Source organism: Rhinoraja longicauda, chromosome 1, assembly GCF_053455715.1.
Source record: "Rhinoraja longicauda isolate Sanriku21f chromosome 1, sRhiLon1.1, whole genome shotgun sequence".
NCBI classification, from domain to species: Eukaryota; Metazoa; Chordata; class Chondrichthyes; order Rajiformes; family Arhynchobatidae; genus Rhinoraja; species Rhinoraja longicauda.
In genome coordinates this window covers 96,831,135-96,857,110 of record NC_135953.1, presented here as the reverse complement: position 1 = coordinate 96,857,110, position 25,976 = coordinate 96,831,135, and the positions used below count along the sequence as shown (strand labels likewise).

Genomic DNA, 25,976 nt, shown 5'->3' with positions numbered 1-25,976 from the left:
CACTCTGACAATGGAAGAGGCCCAGGACAGAAAGGGCAGATTGGGAATGGGAGGGGGAGTTAAAGTGCTGAGCAACCGGGAGATGAGGTGGGTTAAGGCGTTCTGAGCGGAGATGTTCAGCAAAAAGATCGCCGAGCCTGCGCTTGGTCTTGCCGATGTACAGAAGTTGACATCTGGAACAGCGGATATAGTAGATGAGGTTGGAGGAGGTGCAAGTGAACCTATGCCTCACCTGAAAAGATTGTCGAGGTCCTTGGATGGAATTGAGGGGGGATGTAAAGGGACAGGTGTTGCATATCCTGCAGTTGCTGGGGAAAGAACCTGGGGAGGGGTTGGTTTGGATGGGAAGGGACGAGTTGACCAGCGAGTTGAGGAGGGAACGGTCTCTGCAGAAAGCAAAAATGGGTGCAGATGGGACGATGTGGCCTGTACTGGGATCCTGTTGGAGGTGGCGAAAGTGTTGGAGATTATATGCTGTATGCGACGGCTGATGGGGTGGAAGGTGAGGACAAGGGGGACTCTATCCTTGTTGCGAATGGGAGATGGGGGAGCAAGAGCGGAGCTGCGGGATATTGAGGAGATCTTAGTGAGAGCCTCATCTCTAATGGCAGTGGGGAACCCCCGTTTCCTAAAGAATGAGGACATCTCCGATGATCTAGTATGGAAAACCTCAACCAGGGAGCAGATGTGGCGTAGACAGAGGAATTGGGGTAGGGGATAGTCTTTACAGGAAGCAGGGTGGGAAGAAGTGTAATCTAGACAGCTATGGGGGTATCAGTAGGTTTGTAGTAGATAAGCCAAGCGCAGGCTCGGCGATCGTTTCGTTGAACATGTCCGCTCAGTCCGTCACCAAGCGCAGGCTCGGCGATCGTTTCACTGAACACCTCCGCTCAGTCCCTCTCAACCAACATGATCTTCCGGTGGCTCAGCACTTCAACTCCCCCTCCCCTTCCCAATCTGACCTTTCTGTCCTGGGCTTCCTCCATTGTCAGAGTGCGGTCCAGTGCAAATTGGAAGAACAGCACCTCATATTTCGCTTGGGCAGTTTACACCCCAGCAGTATGAACATTGACTTCTCCCACTTCAGGTAGTCCCTGCTTCCTCTCTCTATTCCCTCCCCCTTCCCAGTTCTCCTACTAGTCTTCCTGTCTCCGACTACATCCAATCTGACATCAGTCTGAAGAAGGGTCTCGACCCGAAACATCACCCATTCCTTCTCTCCTGAGATGCTGCCTGACCCGCTGAGTTACTTCAGCATTTTGTGTCCACCTTCGGTTTGTAGTAGATGTTGGTCAATAGTCTGTCTCCTGTGATGGAGACGGTGAGATCCAGAAACGGTAGGGAGATGTCAGAGATGGTCCAAGTGAATTTGAGTGCAGGATGGAAATTAGTTGTGAAGTTGATGGTCAGCGAGTTCTGCGCGGATGCAGTCGTTAACGTTGGGGTTGCTGCAGAGTGAGCGGAAGGGTGTAGAGCAAGTAAGAGGAGTGGAGAAGTTAAGGCAGTTGATGTCCCACCAGCAGTTGGAAATGAAAAGGTCTAAAGAAGGTAGAGGGCCAAGAGGAGGGGGTCCAGTAGAAAGGGTCATTACTGGGTGGTGAGGCCTGCTTCCCACAGAAAAAGGCACAGAGGCGGAGGAAGAAGAGCTCTACATCATGGCGACCCAGAACTTGTTCAGGTGGGGGCAGAGGGGAACAAAGGCGAGGCCTCTGCTGAGGACAGACCGTTCTGTATCAGAAAGGGGGAAGGCCAGAGAGGATAGTGAACACTAGGGGGCAAGGGTGGGGGTTGGGGTCGGAGGAAAGCAGGTAAGTAGATGGAGGCTGAGGCAATGTCTGGTGGGGGGGGGGGAGGGTTCAGATGGGGGCATTAGGACTATTGTATGGGTGGGCAACAAGTAGGTGGGGCCACCTGGTTAATAGGGGAAGAAGGAAGAACCAGTGAAACCCCCACTGTCCGAGTTTCCCTGTGGGAAGGGTGTCACAGGGAAATCAGTTTTAAATATTATGTCCAGGTCATTAAATTATATGCTTTCCAGACTGAGAAAAACACACGGAGCATTTGAAGACATGATGCGGAATCAAAAAGAGGATATCGTTTGACGTGGAGGTAAAGCGAGGTGATCATTAATGACAATCAAACGTTAGGGAAAGGTTATAATCCGAGAGGCAGATGTCATTCAACCATCCGTTATGTCTGGACTGCTGGCTGCCCCGTTAGTTGTCAGCATTATACGGCCACTGCCTGTTGGAAGATATCCCGCTATGGAAAACACCCCCCCCCCCCCCCCACCCCACCATTGTGATAAAGTACTTCTTGCCTATTACAGCAACAAGTGAATGACTTCAGAATCGAAAGAAGGGGCGTGGAAAATAAAGCGAACCGGTGCCGAATATAGAAAAGCTGATAACATTTAGAATGTTGAAAAAGTTTCATATTTCATCATAATTATAAAAACGTCAGAATAATTCACTTTTATAATACAAATATTCTATAAACAACTCAGAAAATGACAAGAGAGACCATTAAGTTAAACAAGAACGGACAAATTTTAAAAGAAAACAATGACAAACAAGGGTCGAATTGCCAGCGGATGGTGACGCCGGCCTTTCGTTACTTTGTTTCCCCACCCACCCCCCTCCCCAGCATGAAGAGGTGTGAAGGCACATTTGGGGCTTTCGGTCAGCGACTAGTGGGGGAGTGTTGACTCCCCCATCCTGGGGTGGCCGGCCGGCTGTTCCGCCACCCCAGGGTGAAGGAGAACAGAAAGACCGCTTCCTCCGGAGAACACGGCAGGCGGGAGGTTTAATGATCCCGGGCTGTGTGCCATGTGGTTCCCCTCCCCCGGCGGTCGAGGCCTGGCTCCAGTCAAGCCGCGGCCATGCTGCCTCTGCCGCCGACGGGGTCCCGGTGCCAGAGAACACACGTGTGCGGAGACTTTGTCCCCAGCCTGCCGCCGCCCCCGCTAAAGGGAGACGGGGTGCGGTGGTTAACCGTGCCGCCAGGCTCCCCTCTCCGGCGGTGCGGCTTGCGGGAGGTTCGGCGCACCCAGCGCCGTGATCGCGTGTCACTCACCGACTCCACAGCCGCCATCTTGTGTGTGTGCGCGAATCCAGCCCTCGAGCGCACCCGCCGACTGAAGGCGGGCGCGTCACGTGACGCTGGCCCGGCCAGCCGGCGCGCGCATGCTCCCTCCAACCCGGCCGCCGTGACGTCAGAGCATTTTGAAAGAAACAAGGCGCAAACGGCGGCGGCCGTCGAGGCCCCGCCTACGCCGATGTCCGGGGATTAGTCACGCCCCCAATTACGACGCCAGGCCACCTCCCCCACGCTCTGACGCAGAAGCCCCGCCTCTGCCGTGACATTGAGGGCCCGTCCACTCTCTGGTAACGAGGCCACGCCTCCATTATGACGATCTGCCGCTCCGACGGGCCAGCCCCGCCCCGCCCACTCGACGTTGCCAAGGCCACGTCCAAATTCTGATGTCGCCGCCACGACCTTAATCGCCGGGATGGCGGGACTGTCATATGAGGAAAGATTGAAAAGACTGGGCTTGTATTCACTGGAATTTAGACGGATGAGAGGGGATCTTATAGAAACGTTAAAAGCTATAAAAGGACTTGACAAGCTAGATGCAGGAAAAATGTTATCCAGCAGTGTTGGGGGAGTCCAGAACCAGTCTAAGAATAAAGGGGAGGCCATTTAAAACTGAGATGAGAAAAAACATTTTCACCCAGAGAGTTGTGAATTTGTGGAACTCTGCCATAGAAGGCAGTAGAGGCCAATTCACTGGATGGATTTAGAGAGTTGGATAGAGCTCTCGGGGCTAGCGGAATCAAGGGATATGGGGAGAAGACAGGCATGGGTTACTGATCGTGGATCATCAGCCCCGCCCCTCCCTCTTGGAAGCCACGCGCTTGGCGCTGGCCCTTCATTCATTCTCCAGCAGCTCATGAATTCACAACAATGCCAGACAAGCATGATTAATAGATAGACACAAATTCATAAGTTCCAGGAGAAAAATTAGGCCATTCGCTCCACACTCTGCCATTCAATCATGGCTGATCTATTGTGTAGGAAGGGACTGCAGATGCTGGTTTAAATCGAAGATAGGCACAAGAAGCTGGAGTAATTCAGGGGGATAGGCAGCATCTCTGGAGAGAAGGAATGGGTTACGTTTCGGGTTGATACCCTGATCACAAACTCTTTGAAGCACTTCCCTCTGGAAGGCGACTCCAGACTGTCAAAGGAGCCACAGCCAGACATAAAAACAGCTTTTTTTCCACGAGTGATAGTTCTACTCAATAACCAAAGTCTAGTCTCTTTTTTGCTCTGGTTTATTTTCACCCACATGTTTAGACCGTAATGGTGTATCCTTATTGTTTTGATGTGTTTATGCTTTATTCTTAATTGTTAACTATGTTTGTGTTGTCATTTGTGAGCGGAGCACCAAGGCACATTCCTTGCATATGCATACTTGGCCAATAAACCCATTCATTCATTCATTCATTCATTCATCTATCTTGTTTAAGAAAGAACTGCAGATGCTGGATTAAATTGAAGGTAGACACAAAATGCTGGAGTAACTCAGCGGGAGATGCTGCCTGTCCCACTGAGTTATTCCAGCATTTTGTGTCTACCCTGATCAATCATTCCTTCTCAACCCCATTCTCCTGCCTTCGCCCCATAACCCCTGACATCCATACTAATCAAGACGCCAGTACTGGAGCAAAATGCAGCCGACAGCAAACAATGGACCGTTGTGGGCTCCACCTTAATCATTTTGCTTTTTGCATATCTTTCATTCATTTGTTTCATTTACCTTTCCCCTGACTCTGAAAAAGGGTCTCAACCTGAAACGTCACCTATTCATTTTCTCCAGAGATGCTGCCTGACCTGCTGAGTTACTTCAGCTTTTTGAGTCTATCTTAAAAACTGAATTAACTCAGCGGATCAGGCAGTATCTTTGGAGAAAAGGATAGGTGACGTTTCGGGTCAGAATCCATCTTCCGACTTCAGAATGAAGGAGGTCTCGACCTGAAACGTCACCATTCCTTCTCTCCAGAGATGCTGCCTGTCCCCGCTGAACTACTTCAGCTTTTTGTGTCTATCTTTGGTTTAAACCAGCATCTGCAGTTCTTTCCTGCACATTCAGAATAAAGGAGTTATTCCAGCATATTGCGTCTATCTTTGATATAAACCAACATCCGCAGTTGCTTCCTACACACAAGACTAGTGCAACAGTGTTTAATTGTCATACCGACGATGGAACAATAAAATTCTCACTTGCTGCAGCATAACAGGTCTGTAACACAATACACATAGATAACACATAATAAACAAAAACAAACAATACCCATGCAAAACAAAAGCCCAAAGTCCTTCGTGCAACTCTTAGACATAATTTATCGGTTAGACGATAGGTTAGTTTAGTATAGAGATACAGCGTGGGAACAGGCCCTTTGGCCCACTGAATCCACGCCGACCAGGATCCCCGTACACTAACACTATCTGACACACTATTTACCTGGTTTACCAAAGCCAATTAACCTATAAATCTATGTCTTTGGAATGTGGGAGGAAACCAGAGCTCCTGGAGAAAACCCACGTAGCCACAGGGAGAACGTACAAACTCCGTAAAGACAGCGACCATCATCAGGATCAAACCCGGGTCTCTGGCGCTGTAAGGCAGCAGCTCTACCACTGTGCATGCCGTGCCACCTCAAGGTAGAATATATATTTTAGACGCTGGGAAGGAATAAAACATTTCCATTGTAACAGAAAATGCTATAATGACATAATTTCCATAATGAAACATCACTCCAAAACATGATAAATATGCTAAATCTTTAACATCTAGATGCTGAAAATGTTGATGCAGGATCATGATGCTGCAAACTATATTCTGCACTGGTGTTTTCACTTTGCTCCACCTGTTGTATTTGTGTTTGACTTGGTTGTACATGCATATTATGATCTGATATAATTGGAAAGCTTTTTGTCCGAAGTTCTCGTCTGAAGAAGGGTCCCTACTTGAAACATCATCTATCCATTCCCTCCGCAGATGTTACCCAGCCTGCTGAGTTCCACCAACAAGGATGACAAAAGCTTTTCACAGTATTTCGGTACATGTGACAATATTAAACCAAAACCAATAAATGGCTTGAGATCCCCCAACACATCGTTCAATTTTGCTCAGGATTCCAGCATATGCAGTTCCTCGTATCTCCATGGATTGGTATAGGTTTATTATTGTCATATGTACTGAGATACAGTAAAACAAATATTGAGTCAAATATTACATGAGTTTAATCAAACCATACACACTTCTTTGAAATGTTGTGATCTGTGTTATGACAATATTTCCAAATTGCATTTGGTCATTGATTGAGTTCCAGGAGTGTGATGATGTCAATACAAGGGAGATACTGTTGAAGAAGCAATGACACAAGGAATGGCAGATACTGGTCACTCCAGCACTTGTCTTGTTTAGTAAAACAGCAAGTGCTGTTCCTTGTTTCTAAAACACATGTGCCACATCCCAAAGGCAGGTGGGTTTGTAGGTAAATTGTGATGCTCCTTGAAAAAAGGAAATACTATTAACATATTCCTCTCGGTGCCTGACCACAATAGTGCGATGGGAGTTTAGTTTAATTGTCACATGTACCAAGGTACAGGGAAAAGCTTTTTGTTGCTTGCTAACCAGTCAGCAGAAAGATGATACATGATTACAATCGAGCCATCCACAGTACACAGATATATGATAAAGGAAACAATGTTTAGTGCAAGATAAAATCCAGTAAAGTCTGAGTAAAGATAGCTTGAGGTTCTCCAGTGAGGTGGACAGTAACATAGCAACTTACAAAATAGGTTCAGGAGGAGGCCATTCAGCCCTTTGAGCCAGCACCGCCATTCTGGCTGATAGTCCACATTCAATAACCTATGCCTGCCTTCTCCCCATATCCCTTGATTCCACTAGCCCCATGAGCTCTATCTAACTCTCTCTTAAATCCATCCAGTGATTTGGCTTCCACTGCCCTCTGTAGCAGAGAATTCCACAAATTCACAACACTCTGGGTGAAAAGGTTTCTTCTTACCTCAGTTTTAACAGTATTTCAGGCCTACTCTCTAGTTGTTGGTAGGATGGTTCAGTTGCCTGATAACAGCTAGGAAGAAACTGTCACTGAATCATGCCATGACCAGTTTTGCCCAAGACTGCAAAATTGCAGAGTTGTGGATATAGCCCAGTCCACCACATAGACCAAACTCCCCACCATCCACTCTATCTAACACTTCACTCTGCCTCAGGAATGCAGCTAACAGCTAACTTGGTCTTCCATTTCCTACAGGAAAGAGTTGCAGCCCTTCCTGTTTCTCATTCACACATCACGATGCCTTAGGAAAGCAGTCAACATAATCAAAGACAGCTCACACTCCGGTCATTCCCTTTTCTCTGCTCTCCCGACAGGCAGGAGATACAAAAGCTTGAAAGAATGTACTGCCAGCCTCTCCCCCCCCCCCCCCCCCCGTTATCAGACTGCTAAATTAAGCTAGGGTATAGTCCCAATCTTCCAACCTACCTCATTGTGAACATTGACATTTTTCTGTGGAAGTGTAATGTTACAAAGCTGAAATTCTATATCTATGAAATGTTTCTCTTTGTTCTACCTGCTGAACTTATGTTTGGCTTGATTGTTTTTGTGTGTGGTATTATCTGATCTGATTGAATAGCAGGCAGACAAAAGTTTTTCGCTGTATCTCAGTACACGTGACAATAATAAACCAACACAACCAAGTATCTTGCTCAGCAGAAACACTGTGGTCTGTAGGGCTGTTTTCGTGCTGCAAGGTACTATGAAACCGGTCCTTCAGCACACCAAGACCACACCAACTATTTATTACCCGCTTACACTAGTTCTATGTTATCCCACCTACTCATCCACTCCCAACACACTCAGGCAATTTACATTGGCCAATTAACCTACAAACCTGCGCGTCTTTGGGATGTGGGAGGAAACCGGAGCACCCGTAGGAAACCCACGCGGTCACTAGGAGAACGTGCAAACTCCAGGATCAATCCCAGGTGGGGGCAGGACAAAGCTTAGTAGGTGATGGGAGCATACAGGGAAGAAGAGAAAAGACGTGAGATAAGAAGAGAAGATGCGCTAAAAGTGAAGCCAGAGGAATTGGTGCAGGAAGGGATGTAGGTGGATGGGGTAAGGGTTGATTTCTCCCCGCCCCCCACAAGAATTAGTCTGAAGAAAGGTCCCAACTCGAAATGTCACCTATCCATATTCTTCTGTGATGCTGCCTGACCCGCTGAGTTACCCCAGCACTTTGTGTCTTTTTTTTGTAACCCAGCATCTGCAGTTCCTTATATTTCCTGAAATTGTGAATAGTTTGTGTGTGATCAATTGTAGTGATTCGAATTTACATAAATTTTAATCTGCTACTACAAGGCTCCAGTCTCCAGTTCATTCACGGGATTGCGACTGGTTACAAAGCATTTGTTGGGTTATTCATTGTTGAAGGGAACAGAGCTGCAACAGTTTAGAACTAAGAACTTGTCCTATTGTGCTCATGTGTTTTGAGAGACAATAGACCCGTGAAAGTGGTGTTGTACAGCTTTAACAAAGCAGCCCATGGAACTGAGAAGTCTTCATTCTTACTGAAAAACAAAAGCCTTTGAAAGCACATTGAATAAATAAACACGAGTGCTATCGAAGGAAAAGTGTCTCTTTAAACTATTCAGAGCTGATGAATATCAATTTAAGACACCAACTTCAGTAACACCTTCTATTTATATACCATTTTATATGGTAACATATCTCAAAGGTTTTAAAAGACATTTGGACAAGTACATGGATAGGATATGTTTAGAGGGAAAAACAAGGAATGCAGATGCTGATTTACAAAAAAAAGACACTAAGTGCTGGAGTAATTCAGCGGAGGAGGCCAATTCACTGGATGTTTTCCAGAGAGAGTTAGATATAGCTCTTTGGGCTAAAGGAATCAAGGGATATGGGGAAAAAAACAGGAACGGTGTACTGATTTTAGATGATCAGCCATGATCATATTGAATGGCGGTGCTGGCTCAAAGGGCCGAATGGCCGACTCCTGCACCTATTTTTCTATTACACTGTATCAGTGGTGCACACCCACATATACGTGCATTTACGTTCCCTTGCACATTTTTTTAAGTTGCACTGAATCTCACACTTTATCAGTTGTACACACATGCACAAACATGCATTCGTTTTCCCTTGCACACTTTCCATCCCTCACGCACGTAATCAATCTCGCACTCTTATCGGTGGTACACACACACATATGGATTTGTTTTCCACTGCACACCTTCCATCTCTCACACTCTATCAGTGGTACACACGCACATATGCATTTGTTTTCCGCTGCACACCATCCATCTCTCCCACCCTCAACCTCACACTGTACCGCCAGTGCAGTGCAGTGGCCAGGGCTGGTCTGAGCGCACGCGCCGCTGCCGGGTCCTCCCAGTGCCGGCGCTGCCGGGTCCTCCCAGTGCCGGCGCTACGGCTCCTCCACCTTCCCGACGTCCTTTCGGCCGCTGTCATGGCGTCGGACGGGGAGATGGTGCGGCGCGCGTGTGAGACGGACGGTTGCGAGCGGGACGCGCGGCTCCAGTGCCCCACCTGCATCAAGCTCGGCATCCACGGCTCCTTCTTCTGCTCGCAGGTGCGGCGCGGTGCGGTGCGGCGAGACGCCGTCAGACGAGGGCCCCGCGGCGGCTGCCGGAGGCTCGGGGCCGGTAGTGGGGGCGCGGGGCGGGCGGCTTTGAATGAGACGGTCGTTGGAGGAGGCCCGGGACCCAGACCCCGACCCCGCCGGGACCCAGACCCTACCTTCACCCAGACCCCGCCGGGACCCAGACCCCGACCCTACCTTCACCCAGACCCCGACCCTACCTTCATCCTGACCCCGCCGGGACCCAGACCCTACCTTCACCCCGACCCTACCTTCACCCAGACCCCGACCTTGACCCCGCCGGGACCCAGACCCTGCCTTGATCCTGACCCCGCCGGTTCCCGCCGCCCACTGGCAGTGGCTCTGCCCGGCCCCCGTACCCACTGATCCCTGTATCCACAGTTCACCTATCGGTCTAGCCCGCTCTGGTACCAGCTCTGCTCGGTACCCTCACCTGCTAGCCCTGACCTCGTATTCTGCTCCCTTCCCCACAGTTCCCCTGTCAGTCAGTGTCTCTGCCTGCCTGGCAGTAGCAGGTACCCCTGACCATGGACCCATTGTCCTCTTTGCCACATTCTCCTGTCAGTCCTGCCACCCACAAACAACGCTCTGCCCGGTAGCCCAGACCCTGTCCCCACCACTCCCTTCCCCACAGTCAGTTCCACCTCACACCTGGCAACAGCTCTGCCCTGTACCCTCACCCGGTACCCACAGACCTCTTCCCCACAGTTTCCCTATCTCTCCCACTGCCTGCCTGGTAATAGCTCTGCCCAGTACCCACGATCCTGCACCCACCACCCCCTTCCCCTGTCAGTCCCTCTGCCTATCTGGTAACAGCTCTTCCCAGTGCCCCCCGACCCTTCACCGACAGCCCCCTTCCTCACAGTTCCCCTGTCAGTCCTGCTGCCTATCTGGCAGAAGCACCCATTTGTACCCTTGCCCACTACCCCTGATCCTGTACCCACTGACCTCTTCCCCATAATTCCCCTATCAGTCTTGCCACCCACCTGGCAGCAGCTCTGCCCAGTAGCCTAGACCCGACACCCACAACCCCCATCCCCACAGTTCATCTATCAGTCTAGCCACTCACTGGTAGTGGCTCTGCCCGGTACCTTCGCGCGCTACCCACAACCCTGTACCCACTGACCCCTTCCCCACAGTTGCTCTATTACCCCTCTCCTCACCTAACAACAAATCTGCTTGGTGTCCTTGCTCCTCCACCTGTGGGGAAGAGGTCATCCCCACCATCCCCTTCCCCTATCAGTCCCGCTGCCCACTGGCAGCAGCTCTGCCCTGGAGCCTTGCCTGTTACCCACTAACCTCTTCCCCACAGTTCTCCTGCACTCCCTGTGTCCACCTAGTAACAGATCTGCCCGGTACCCTTGTTCCTCCACCCACCATCCCCTTCCCTTCTTTCTCCCTCAGCCCACCGATACACCTGACTCCTTACCTCGGACTCTGTGCCCACTCTCTCCTCCACATTCCTCTGTCAGTCCCTCTGCCTACCTGGCATCAACTCACACAGTACCCCCGACCCTGGACCCACAATCCCCTTCCTCTGTTGGTCCTGCCGCCCACCTGACAGCAGCGTTGCTCACACCATGACCCTGACCCTATACCCACTGACCTCTAAAGTAAGCATGCAGGAACAGCAGGCAGTGAAGAAAGCTAATGGCATGTTGGCTTTCATAACAAGACGAGTTGAGTATAGGAGCAAAGACATCCTTTTGTAGTTGTACAGGGCCCAGGTGAGACCACACCTGGAGTATTATGTGCAGTTTTGGGCTCCAAATTTGAGGAAGGACATTCTTGCTTTTGAGGGAGTGCAGCGTAGGTTTACTAGGTTAATTTCCAGAAGGACGGGACTGTCATATGTTGAAAGACTGGAGTGACTGGGGTTATATACACTGGAATTTAGAAGGATGAGAGGGGACCTTATTGAAACATATAAGATTATTAAGGGATTGGACACGCTAGAGGCAGGAAACATGTTCCTGATGTTGGGAGAGTCTAGAACCAGGGGCCACAGTTTAAGAATATGGGGTAGGCCATTTAGAACGGAGATGAGAAAAAACTTTTTCACCCAGAGAGTTGTGAATCTGTGGAATTCCCTGCCTCAGAAGGCAGTGGAGGCCGATTCTCTGGATGCTTTCAAGAGAGTTAGATAGAGCTCTTAAAGATAGTGGAATTAAGGGATATGGGGAACAGGCAGGAACGGGAGTACTGATTGTGCATAATCAGCCATGATCACAGTGAATGGGTGCTGCCTCGAGGGGCCGAAGGGCCTCCTCCTGCACCTATTGTCTATAAGTCCAGCTGGTAGCAGCTCTACTCGGTACCCTGGCCCCTGGACTTTGGGCCTGCACCCACTATCCTCTTCCCAGCCCTTTCCATGTGTCAGTCCATCTGCCCACCTAGCAGCAACTCCACACTGTACCCTGAAACCCCGTACCATCATTCTCTTCCCCTGTCAGTCCCCATGCTCAATGTCCCATTATCACACACCTGTTGCTGACCCAATCATTGACCAACTCAAGAGTCGCCTCTCCTCCCCCTCTCTTACCTATGCCCCCCTCACCACCCTGGTGTGCACCCAATTTTTTCCCACTATCCTGCATCCTTCCACTTCCACCTCCACCTTGTCCCCTTCCACCTATCCCCATCCTTCCTTCTGCTTTATATGTGGGATGGAATGGGTGAAATGGGATAGAGGATGCAGATGGGTGTGAGGTGGTGCACAGAGGACCTGCAAATTCTACGTCAGTAGGGAGATTAGTGAACGACATAGAATAGGGTTTGTTCATGTAGAGTTACGAGGTGCACCAGAGCTGATGAGAGAGCCCCTCTCATTTCACTCCTACCATCAGGAAGAAGGTATTCCTGACCATCAGGTTCAGGAATAGCTTGGAGAAACAAGGAACTGCAGGTGCTGGTTTACAAAGAAGGACACTAAGTGAAAGAGTAACTCAGAGGGTCAGGCAGCATCCTTGGAGAACATGGATAGGTGATGTTTCTGATCGGGACCCTTTTCAAATTCCAGCAATCACAGGGAGTGGGAGGCGGTTGGGACTGAGAAAGAGTCGCAGAACTCGGAGGAAAGAGAGAGGAGGAATACCTCGTCAAAGTAGACATACCTTGAGGAGATTTTGCAGTGGACCAGTCAAAATGTTGAAAATTTGTGGCTTGATATATCATGTGTTTTATGTTGGGTCTTGATTTTGAATATAACTCTGCAGCATTCACAAAATATCTCCTCTTCCTCCTCAACATTCTTACCCATTCCCTACCTTCCACAATCATCTCCTTTGCAACTCCCTTAGCAATCATTTCCACCCTAATACACAGATCCACCTTGTTTACATATTTTGAATTGAATGATACAGCATGGAAGCAGGCCCTTCGGCCCACCAAATCTACGCTGACCATCAATCACCTGTTCATACTCGTGTCATGTTATCCCACTTCTAATCCACTCCTTAGGCACTTAGGGCAATTTACAGAGACCAATTAACCTAAAAACCCGTACATCTTTGGGATGTGGGAGGAATCCGGAGCAAACCCATGCGGTTGCGGGGAGAACGTGCAAACTCCACACAGACAGCACCCAAAGTCATGTCCAAACCCGGGTGTGTGGTGTTGTGAGGCAGCAACACTACCAACTGCACCACTGTGCTGCCCTTTTCTCCTGTCTTCTCCAACTCTGTCTATTGTTTTTGTTCCACATAACTAAGTCCCTGGGGGGGGGGGATGGAATGGGCTCTAAACAGACTGACCTTGTGTTCCTCTATGAACATCGGTGAGTTTTAGCTTGACCTTCCCCTTACTTGACACCAGTGTTTGCATAATATTAGATATTTACCAACAAATCAGAGTTCAGTACATCGTGCATTTCATCAGCGAGTCACCAAGGCCAGTTGCAGGGTTGTCTTGGTCATTGGGTAATTCAACACAGACACCAAGCTGTTTACAAATTCTAATTGCATTATATCACATGTAAGGCGAAAGTGCTGCCTTAAACAATTTGTTCAAGCTTATGTGCTGTCTTATCATTTCTTTAAAAAGTTTGAATTTTTAGTTACCCAGTGACCTTGAGGGAGGTGTAGTAATGTGGGTGAGTAATGCGTAGGACTTGAAGGTATGTAGAGTATGCCTGTTGCTTAATATCGAAGTACAGAAACGGTTCTCCTTTACAATGGATTACAGGGAAGTGTTTAAGAAACTTTATTATATAATATCTTGCAAATATGGAAAAAGTAGATTTGTGCATTATTCATTGTACTTTGACAGCGAATAAACTGTCATCTTTGGAAGAGATTACATTTATAGCACAAGTGAGTGGGCTTCATATATTTATTATACTTGCTTTTTATTTTTCTTTGGTTGTTTTGGGCATGGTATCAGGAAGCTGTTTAAACAATTATTATTGATTTGAATAAGGATCCCGACCTGAATGATTTCAGGAAGCTGTTTAAAACAATAATCGCAATCTGAAGAAGGGTCCCGACGCAAAACATTCCTAGCCATGTTTTCCAGAGATGCTGCCTGACCCGCTGAGTTACTCCAGCACTTTGCATCTTATTTGTAAACCAACATCTGTAGTGTGTACATTATGGATTTGGAGTTGCGAGTTAGAAATGCACTGTCCATATTTATTCCCACTCCCCTGCACACACACTAACAATCACCCTTTACTTAGCTCCCTCTACAATCACCTCCACCCATCTGCCAGAAGAATGTCCTCTCACTTAAATTGAGCTGTAAAATTCTTCCTGAATCATAAGAATGCTTTACCTATTGAGAATATCTTGTACTTACTTTTGTTCAAGTTTTCCTTATTTACTTTCTAAATATATAATGTATTCATTTCTTACAGGCTCCATTCCTTGAGCCAATACCTAGCCCTTGACTTAATTGAGTTGAAGATGATTTGGCATCACTTGTTGGATCCAAATTCTTCTATTTTTTAAAATCCTATTAATGCCACTTTCCTCTTTGACACCAACAACTATTTTCCTTCTTTGTTTGCTCCCGATGTCAGGCTCCCTCCTTGCTGTTATTGAAGTAGAATTACAAAAATTGTTACTGATTATCTTTGTGTCCAGTACTTTTGCACATTTCCTATGCAGATTGGATCATGAAATCTCCTCGATGAATTCTTTTTCATCAACAAAAATGTAGTTACTTGACTTGTGGCTTGATGTCATATTTTCATTGTCAACACCTCCAGGAAACATTATAGCGACTTCTAAGCATCTAATTACATCAAAGGCGAGCTGTCGCGACGTATGAAATCTTGAACGTGTACTTTGCTCTTTATTTTATCCCATTTTATTGGCTACTTTATATTTGTATCCACACTCTGCCTCATAAATAAAATAATTGCTAAAATTGTTAGAGCTTTACTTTGGGGTGTAGTGAAGAACATTCCTTGGTAGCGATGGTCACCTATGTACTTGCAATTATGTAGCATTTTAACCTAGTGGTTCAAAATAATATTAAATAAAATTTAAAAATATAGAAGAAAGAATAGTACAGCACAGGAACAGGTCCTTTGGCCCACAATATCTGTGCTGACCACGATGCCAACGTAAACTAAACCCATCAGCCTGTAAATAGTCTGCCTGTTCATAAAATAAATCTTAACTACAGATCTCATTAAAATTCCCCCTCTCACCTTAAACCTGTGTTCTCCAATATTTGACTGTTGCACCATGGGGGGAAAAGACTCTGACAATCTATCCTAAAGGTGCATTCCTTAATTTTATATACTTCTACCACTTTCCAACATTCCATACAAAACAATGCAAGTTTGTCCAACTATTCCTTGTAAAGAGTTAATACTCTTTAATGCAGGCAACATCCTGGTTAACCTCATCTGCACCCTCTCCAAAGCCTCCATCTCCTGTAATGCGATGACCAGAACCACATACAATACTTCAAATGTGACCCAACCAAAAGGATACAAAGTGCTGGAGTAACTCAGCAGGTCAGGCGGCATCTCTGGGGAACATGGGTAGGTGACATTGGGGTCGGGACCCTTCGTTGGATGGACCTAACCAAAGTTTTATACATCTGCAAAATGACTTCTGACATTTTATTCTCAGTACCCTATCAGGTAAAAGCAAGTATGCTATGCTTTTTATTAACCACGTTATCTACTTGTGTTGCCACTTTCAGGGGGCTATGGACTTGCACCCCAAGACTGCTCTCTGCATCCATACCCCAAGGGTCCTACCATTTACTGTATATTTGCTCGTACATTTAACCCCCAATATGTAACAGTACACATTTGTCCAGATTCAACTCCATCTGCCATTTCTCCACCTATATTTCCAACTGCTCTATTTCCTTCTATATCCTTTAACAACCTTCCTCACTATCCACAACTCCGCCGTTTTTGTGTTTTCTGCATGCTTTCTATTCAGCCGCCCCCCTAACAAATAGACATGTTGATTATTGCTAATGTCCATGTTTCTCCAGATGTAAATCCTATTCCTAAAAATCTTCTCAAATAATTTCCCTACCACTGATGTAAGGTTCACCGGCCTATAATCCTAACAATGTCCTCTCTTGCCCCCCCCCCCCCCCAAATAACAGGATAGATCCTATCAGGCCCTGGAACCTATACACCTTAATGTTCTTAAAAATATGCCTCATTTTGATCTCAAGTTGCCAGTGAATATCAGTATGATCCTCATGGACCTCACTATTCCCCGTAACCTTCTCATTTGCCACCAAGTCACAGAGGGAGCGATTGGGTCTGTGCAGATAAACTTGGTCAAAGGCATAAGTTTTAAGGATCACCTTCAAGGAGGAAAGCAAGGCAAAGAGACCTAAAGAAAGAAGACAAATGTAACTGTAGGATTAAATTTGAGGGTGATTAAAGGGCAGGGTAGCTTATAGTACTGGAGTAGTATATTGGGGTTTTGCTTAACTGAGTGAATGTTTAGTAATGTTCTTAACATGTTATCTGTTCTCAGTTGTCAGCATTGTTTGCCATCTTTTATTCTGTAATTGGTCAATGTATCTTTTTTCTTCCTCCTTTTTAACACGCAAGGCCCACTTATAGGTGGCAGTTTGGCATGTAAGTGCTATGTGTAGAGTAGTTGCTGGCTTTTCCCTCCTGTTTTCTGTACAATTTTATTTGTGCTTTACCGGGGGTCAAATGAGATGAACTGAGTGAAATCCAGGTTAGTCGGGAAGTGGTGTTAGGTAAATTGAATGGATTAAAGGCCGATAAATCCCCAGGGCCAGGCTGCATCCCAGAGTGCTTAAGGAGGTAGCCCCAGAAATAGTGGATGCATTAGTGATAATTTTTCAAAACTCTTTAGATTCTGGAGTAGTTCCTGAGGATTGGAGGGTAGCTAATGTAACCCCACTTTTCAAAAAGGGAGGGAGAGAGAAAACGGGGAATTACAGACCAGTTAGTCTAACATCGGTAGTGGGGAAAATGCTAGAGTCATTTATTAAAGATGGGATAGCATCACATTTGGAAAGTGGTGAAATCATTGGACAAAGTCAGCATGGATTTATGAAAGGTAAATCATGTCTGACGAATCTTATAGAATTTTTCGAGGATGTAACTAGTAGAGTGGATAAGGGAGAACCAGTGGATGTGTTATATCTGGACTTCCAGAAGGCTTTTGACAAGGTCCCACATAAGAGATTAGTATGCAAACTTAAAGCACACGGTATTGTGGGTTCAGTATTGATGTGGATAGAGAACTGGCTGGCAGACAGGAAGCAAAGAGTAGGAATAAACGGGTCCTTTTCAGAATGGCAGGCAGTGACTAGTGGGGTACCGCAAGGCTCAGTGCTGGGACCCCAGCAATTTACAATATGTATTAATGATTTGGACGAGGGAATTGAATGCAACATCTCCAAGTTTGCGGATGACACAAAGCTGGGGGGCAGTGTTAGCTGTGAGGAGGATGCTAGGAGGCTGCAAGGTGACTTGGATAGGTTAGGTGAGTGGGCAAATGCATGGCAGATGCAGTATAATGTGGATAAATGTGAGGTTATCCACTTTGGTGGCAAGAACAGGAAAGCAGACTATTATCTGAATGGTGGCTGATTGGGAAAAGGGGAGATGCAACGAGACCTGGGTGTCGTGGTACACCAGTCATTGAAAGTAGGCATGCAGGTGCAGCAGGCAGTGAAGAAAGCGAATGGTATGTTGGCATTCATAGCGAGGGGATTTGAGTATAGGAGCAGGGAGGTTCTGCTGCAGTTGTACAGGGCATTGGTGAGACCACACCTGGAGTATTGCGTACAGATTTGGTCTCCTAATCTGAGGAAACACATTCTTGCCATAGAGGGAGTACAGAGAAGGTTCACCAGATTGATTCCTGGGACGGCAGGACTTTCATATGAAGAAAGACTGGATAGACTCGGCTTGTACTCGCTGGAATTTAGAAGATTGAGGGGGGATCTTATAGAAACGTACAAAATTCTTAAGGGGTTGGACAGGCTAGATGCAGGAAGATTGTTCCCGATGTTGGGGAAGTCCAGAACAAGGGGTCACAGTTTAAGGATAAGGGGGAAGTCTTTTAGGACCGAGATGAGAACGTTTTTTTTCACACAGAGAGTGGTGAATCTGTGGAATTCTCTGCCACAGAAGGTAGTTGAGGCCCGTTCATTGGGTATATTTAAGAGGGAATTAGATGTGGCCCTTGTGGCTAAAGGGATCAGGGGGTATGGAGAGAAGGCAGGTACAGGATACTGAGTTGGATGATCAGCCATGATCATATTGAATGGCGGTGCAGGCTCGAAGGGCCGAATGGCCTACTCCTGCACCTATTTTCTATGTTTCTATGTTTCTATTTAACTTACCCAATGGTAGTGAAGGTAAAGTGCTGGGAAATTCTAGTCAAGAAGATAGAATGTAAGGTGAGGAAGGACATAAGATGAGGAAGGACATCCTTTTAATTGAGGCAGTGCAGCATCGGTTCACGAGATTGATCCCTGGGATGGAGGGACTGTCATATGAGGAAAGATTGAAAAGACTAGGCTTGTATTCACTGGAGTTTAGAAGGATGAGAGGGGATCTTATAGAGACATATAAAATTATAAAAGGACTGGACAAGCTAGATGCAGGAAAAATGTTCCCAATGTTGGGCGAGTCCAGAACCAGGGGCCACAGTCTTAGAATAAAGGGGAGGCCATTTAAAACTGAGGTGAGAAGGAACTTTTTCACTCAGAGAGTTGTGCATTTGTGGAATTCTCTGTCACAGAGGGCAGTGGAGGCCAAATCACTGGATGAATTTAAGTGAGAGTTCAATAGTGCTCTGGGGGCTAGTGGAATCAAGGGACATGGGGAGAAGTTGGGCACAGGTTACTGATTGTGGATGATGAGCCATGATCACAATGAATGGCAGTGCTGGCTCGATGGGCCGAATGGCCTCCTGCACCTATTTTCTATGTTTCTATATTTCTATGTAATGGAAGAATTTTATTGTTAGAATTTACGTTGGAATCAATAGAATTTCAATGTTCCATTATCTATCCAAATGACAATTAAACATACATAACTCTTGAACCAGACATTTGAAGCTGAGGGAAGTTTAGGGTGGCGGTGAGATTTAGAAAGGGAATTAGAGTGTTGGGGGAGTGCGGGGTTAATAGCCAAGTGCTATGTAAGTTGTGTTTTGAGGAGGGTGAAGGAAATTCCATACACTTCAGTTCAAGGCAGAAAAAGGTACAAAAGACCAAAGGTGAGTAGATACAATGGGTCGTGCAGCAATAGAAAGATTTGGACATGCGGGTTTTGCAGCTACAGAAGAATTTGGAGACAAGATGAGTTTTTGCAGATGAGATGTGTAGTTGAGACAAGATGTGTAAATGGATTGTGTAGCAACAGAAGGATTTGGACACAAGAGTTTTAAAATTATTGCCATGGGTATGGAAAACCAAGAGAGGCCTGCAACTGGTGAACAGAATCTTTTATAGTCTTGGACATGGCCAGTTGCATTTTCCTAAATTGAATTCCTTTCCAACAACAGCAATGATTCCACTAACCATTGCACCTTTGTGTGTTTCTAAGACTAAACAAGCCCACAGCCAATGGTTTTGTGCACAGATGGGATAACAGTAGGATTAGAACAAATTCATATGTGGACTGAAGATGGCATTTAAAAAATATCAACGTCAGTCTTTCTCTTGATTGCTGCCACTTACTAATGGCATGGAGAAGTGTGGGCACTCGATTTGCTGTATTTAGTTTAGAGACACAGCATGGAAACAGGACCTTGGCCCACCAAGTCCATGCTGACTATTGATTACCCGTTCACATTAGTTCTACGTTATCCCACTTTCGCATTCACTCTCTATACAATTCACAGCATCCAATGAACCTACAAAAAACCTGCACGTCTTTGGGATGTGGTAGGAAACCGGAGAATGTGGAGGAAACCCAAGTGGTCACGTGCAAACTCCACACAAACAGTACCCAATGTCAAGATCAAACCCCTTGTGTTTGGCTTTGTGAGGCAACAGTCCTATCAGCTGCACCATGGTGCTCTCCCAAAATAATCTATTTTGTCCAATTTTGATGAGGGATAAATACGGTCCAAGAACAGCTATAACTTCTCTGATGCAATTCAAAATATTTTGAAAGGATTTTTCTAGTCCAGAGAGCAAATGTGTGCCCCGGTAGAATGGTTTATCGGAAGACCATTAGAGTTTGCAATGGTGCAACCTGCTCTTAGCATTTGGAGCTTTGGCCTTGGATTTTTCTGCTACAGTGTCAGGGGCGGGACTTGAATCCATACTCTTCTGGCTCACCGTCAAGAATGTTACCCTCTGCCACAGCTGACGCCGAGAGAAGAACTTACATTTTCTTGGAGTTAATGCCTGCTAAAATTAATTGAAACACCTCTCTAAATTATTCTCTCAAGAGCTGATTTTTGTTTTATTTGTATGGTTGATTAATTTAACACAGTCTATTTTTATTGTTTAATTGTTGTAAATGCATTTAATAAATAAATAAAAGCTTGAAGAAGGATCCTGACACTGATCCTGAAACGTGATCTATCTATATTCTACATAGATGCTGCCTGACCCGCTGAGTTATTCCAGCATTTTGTGTCCATCTTTGGTATAAACCAGCATCTGCAGTTCCTTTTTATTATGTTAGACATGAATGCATATTTTGATAGGTTTGTTCATGAACATCATGCCGTCCTATTTAGAACGTTGTACCTAGGATTATTTCCTCTGAAATAAGCACTTTATTGCCCTTTGCAAAGGTTGAGAATCCGTTTTAATATCATATCATGCAATTTAGCACTTAGCAGTGCCACCATAAATCTGACGAGCAATTGCCAGTGCGAATGTTGTAGGAAATGTGATCGGCCCTTGTGCAGTTTATGAAAGCATTTGGTGACATCAATCTCCACTGCTGAATAGATGAAGTTCATTTCCAAAATGCCTCGTCTCATACTAATAAATCTAAGCATTAACGACTACAGTCCTTGCATAAACAAGGGTTAAGTAAATTGTGGTAATGCTGGCGGGGTAATTAGTTCAAGGGATCGCTGAATATACTACTGTGTTGCAAACTCTAATGGCATGATGTGATTTCAGCAGTGGCTGTCTCAGTAATTTATGGAAGGCACCTGTTCACCACATTGTGGAAATACCAGTGATGACATTTGAACTAAGTGCCCCCACGCAGGGAAGGAAAAGGTGCTTAATTTGCAAAACTAATGATGCTGTGTAAAGGCCTGACTGCACATGTAGTAAAGTTGTCCAGTGAAGTTAACTTCTATTGAAGCAGCATTTCAATTAAAAGTGTCATAATTAGTTTGGTTTATTTAGTTTAGTTTATTCTCATATGTACGGAAATACAGTGAAAATATTTTTTGTTGCATGCTCTCCAGTCAACAGAAAGACTATATATGATTTCAATCAAGCTGTCCACAGTATACAGAAACAGGGTAAAGGGAATAGCGTTTAGCGCAAAATAAAGTCCAGTAAAGTCCAATTAAAGATAGTCTGAGGATCTCCAATGAGCTAGATGGTAGGTGAGGACTGCTCTCTAGTTGTTGATGGGATGGTTCAGTTCCTGATAACAGTTGGGAAGAGCTTTATGTAGTTTTGTTTTTTCCGTGTATCTTTTTGAATTGTCCCCTAAATCTGATTATTTTGGTGGTCTAAAATGAAGAGTAGTTGATGTCAAAAATGAGCAGAGAAATCTATACTTTAATTCATAATTTTGTGCAAACTGCCTTTGTATCTTAAAGATGCTGATTACAAACCAAAGCAAAAGCTATTCGATTAAATCAACCAGTATATATTAACTGGTAGAAACAAGGAAATGCAGATGCTGGTTTGCAAGAAAAAGACACAAAGTGCTGAAGTAACTCAGCGGCTCAGGCAGCATCCCTGGAGAACTTTGGCTGTGCATTCAGAGGGGGTGAAATTGGAGTGGACAAGGGCAGTAGAGAATCAAGACAGTTGATGTTGTGTCAGCAGTTGGAAATAAAAAGGTCCAGAGACAGTAGAAGACTAGCAGGGAAAGTCCAAGAGGAAGAGGAATGTTGGAGATGGGAGAAGAGGCTGTGACTAGACAGTGAGGACTGTTTACCAGAGAAAATGGCCCAGAGGTGGAGGTGACAGAGAACAGCTCTATATAATGGCAGGCCCAGAACTCGTTGAGGTGTGGGCGTATATTAAGTGGTGATGTTTTCAAAAGATGACTATCATTTAGTATTGGTTTATTATTGTTATATGTGTTGAGGTACAATGAAAAGTTTTTGTTTGTGTGCTATGCAATTATATCAGATAATATTATACATGAGTCCAATCAGGCCATACACACGAACAAAGAGAAGTTCAGTTCAGTTTAGTTTATTGTCACGTGTACCAAGGTACAGTGACAAGCTTTTGTTGCGTGCTAACCATCAGCAGAAAGACAATACATGATTACAATTGATCCATTTACAGTGTATGGGACATATGATTACATGATATGGGAATAACGTTTAGAAGTACAAAGAAGTACATACCTGTATGCAGAAATAACTTTTCAGAATTGGCAGCATTCCAGAGCAAAAGTCCAATGTCTGCAATAAGATTGGGAGTACACCTTAGCTCATGAATGGATCTTTCAGAGGTCTGATAACAGCGGGAAAGAAGCTGTTGCTGAATTTGGTTGTACGTGTTTTCAAGCTTTTGTATCTTATGCATGACAGAAGAGAGGAGAAGAGGAAATAACCAACATGAAAAAGGTTCTTGATTATGTTGGCTGCTTTCCCAAGGCAACGTGAAGTGCTCAACTTCGACCCAACTCATCCATGCCGACCAAGATGCCCCATCTAAGTTAGTCCCATTTGGCCCATATCCCTCTAAGCCTTTACTTTCCACATATCTGCCCGTGTTTTTTAAGATGCTGCTATAATATTTCCCTCAACTACTTCCTCTGAAAGCTCATTCCATATACCCACCACCCTCTGAGTGAAAAGGTTGCCCTTCAGGCTTATATTAAATCTTGTCCCTTAAACATATTTCCTCTTCTTTTCGATTCCCCTACCCGGGTAAAAGACCATGTTTCCATTGTATTTAAAAATTCTGACTGTTTTGCACCTGTAACTTTTTCTCTTTTACTTTAGTGTTAAATTGGAGTTTATTTGTCATTTTTTTTCAGGAGTGCTTCAAGGGAAGTTGGTCAACTCATAAGCTGCTTCATAAGAAAGCCAGTAAGTATTTTACATGGGTGAGCCCACAACTAACACAAGATAATGTATAATTCTGTATAGAATGTTTACTATTGTCAGGTGTACCAGGATATACTGAAAAACTGCCTGCTCATGTCCCACCGAACTTATTTCCACCTACCCTGGTCAAATCCCTCCCCACCTACGTCCAAGACACCTCACATGTTCTCCATCTCCTCGATAACTTCCGGTTTCCAGGCCCCCACTCCCTCATCTTTACCATGGATGTCCAGTCACTCTACACTTCCATCCCCCACAAGAATTGTCTTGAAGCCCTCCGTTTCTTCCTCGACTATAGAACCAGCCAATCCCAATCTACTAACACCCTCCTCCGCCGAGCAGAGCTGGTTCTTACCCTTAACAACTTCTACTTTGACTCCTCCCACTTCCTCCAAACCAGAGGCATAGCTATGGGCACTCGCATGGGCCCTAGGTATGCCTGCCTCTTTGGTGGGTACGTCGAACAATCCCTGATCCGAACGTACACTGGCCCCATCCCCGAATTCTACCTCCGCTACATTGACGACTACATTGGTGCTACCTCTTGTACCCATGCAGAACTCACTGACTTCATACACTTCACTTCCAATTTCCATCCTGCCCTTAAATATACTTGGACTACCTCCGACATCTCCCTCCCGTTTCTGGACCTCACCATCTCCATCACAGGAGACAGACCAGTGACTGACATCTACTATAAACCCACTGACTCGCACAGCTATCTGGACTACACTTCTTCCCACCCTGTCTCCTGCAAAAAGTCTATCCCCTACTCCCAATTCCTCCGTCTACGCCGCATCTGCGCCTGGGATGAGGTGTTTCACACTAGGGCATCAGAGATGACCTCATTCTTCAGGAGGTGCAACACCTGTCCCTTTACCTCCCCCCTCAACTCCATCCAAGGACCCAAACAGTCTTTCCAGGTGAGGCAGAGGTTCACCTGCACCTCCTCCAACCTCATCTATTGCATCCGCTGCTCTAGATGTCAACTTCTTTACATCGGCGAAACCAAACGCAGGCTTGGCGATCGTTTCGTTCAACACCTTTGCTCAGTCTGCCTTAACCAACCTGATCTCCCAGTGGCTGAGCACTTCAACTCCCCCTCCCACTCCCAGTCTGACCTTTCTGTCATGGGCCTCCTCCAGTGCCATAGTGAGGCCCACCGGAAATTGGAGGAACAGCACCTCATATTTCGCTTGGGCAGCTTGCAGCCCAGCGGTATGAACATTGACTTCTCCAACTTTAGATAGTTCCTCTGTCCCTCTCTTCCCCTCCCCCTTCCCAAGTCTCACTCTATCTTCCTGTTTCCACCTATATCCTTCCTTTGTCCCGCCCCCCTGACATCAGTCTGAAGAAGGGTCTCGGCCCGAAACGTCACCCATTCCTTCTCTCCTGAGATGCTGTCTGACCTGCTGAGTTACTCCAGCATTTTGTGAATAAATACTGAAAAACTTGTTCAATATATATTATCCAATCAAATTACACTACAATGAGTAAATAGATCATCTTCTGGAATGGCACGCAGATAGTCACCATGTTCCAGTGCCATCTTGTAACTTTCAAGTCTCTCTAAAAATCCAATTGTGGCCTAAATGCAATTTCTTTTAAGGTCTGGAGTCCAGGTGACACAGGATCAATCACGTGAGGTTGGCCTGACCCATCGTAATGCCATCAGCTCCTACTGTTGCTCAGTGCAGCAAAGGAACAGAACAGACCCTTCGGTCCACAATGTCCATGCCGAACATGATGTTAAGTTGAACTAATATTCTATGCCTGTACTTGATCCATATTCCTCCATACCCTGCATACCCATGTGCCTTTCTGAAAGCCACAAACACCATCATTGTACCTGGGTCCACCACCATCACCCCTGGCAATGCGTTCTAGGCACCCACCACTCTGTGTAAGAAAAATAAACTTGCCCTGCACATCTCCTTTAAACCTTCTCCCTCTGACCGTAAAACTATGCCCTCTTGCCTTTGACATTTCCACACTAGGAAATAGATTCTGAACCTATCTATGCCTCTCATAATTTTATATACTTCGGTCAGATCTTCCCTCAATTTCCCGACAATCTAAAAAAACAAATCCAAGTTTAGCCAACCTCTAATTGCTAACATCCTCTAATCCAAGCAGCATTCTGGTAAATCTTTTCTGTACCCTATCGACCATCACTTTGCCTTCACATATGCACCCTGACCTGCTGAGGTCTTCCACCAGTTTTTTGCACCAGATACCAGTATTTCCAAGTGTGGTGTGAATGGGCCTGAGGTACATTTTTGGGTGACATGCTTGAAATATCTTTTTTTTTCATGCTTCCTAAACTAGAAAGTTTTCTATTTCCTCAGCAGACGTTTATTCTTCTTAATTGCATTGTGATTCTTAAAATCTTTGATCTTATCAGCACAATCGCCTCCTTAAAAATTCCATTCCAATCAGTTGTGCCTTCTGTCGTATAACCAGACTTAGCTTCTATAATATTTGGTGCTGCTCTAATTTATAATGCAGATATTTAGTGAGCAACAAAAGCGAGCTTTA

General features: G+C 45.7%; 2 protein-coding genes across 4 annotated transcripts in view; one reads left to right on the top strand and one right to left on the bottom strand.

Annotated features, from left to right (window-relative positions):
- LOC144600092 (eukaryotic translation initiation factor 4E-like) overlaps nucleotides 1-3,207 on the bottom strand; it is a 32,871-nt gene extending 29,664 nt beyond the window's left edge. For both annotated transcript variants that reach the window (XM_078411498.1, XM_078411509.1), the window contains exon 1: nucleotides 3,076-3,207. In XM_078411498.1, coding sequence (XP_078267624.1) covers nucleotides 3,076-3,093 — 18 coding nt within the window. In that variant the 5' untranslated portion in view covers nucleotides 3,094-3,207. The remainder of the gene's footprint in view (nucleotides 1-3,075) is intronic.
- A 6,322-nt stretch (nucleotides 3,208-9,529) lies between these two features.
- Nucleotides 9,530-25,976, top strand: part of metap1 (methionyl aminopeptidase 1) — a 51,315-nt gene continuing 34,868 nt past the window's right edge. The window contains exons 1-2 of one of the 2 annotated variants that reach the window (XM_078403074.1): nucleotides 9,530-9,714; nucleotides 23,369-23,420. In XM_078403074.1, the coding sequence (XP_078259200.1) occupies nucleotides 9,592-9,714; nucleotides 23,369-23,420 (175 nt within the window). In that variant the 5' untranslated portion in view covers nucleotides 9,530-9,591. Of the gene's footprint in view, nucleotides 9,715-23,368; nucleotides 23,421-25,064; nucleotides 25,187-25,976 lie in introns of those variants that run through there. The other variant, XM_078403084.1, reaches the window with a different exon arrangement.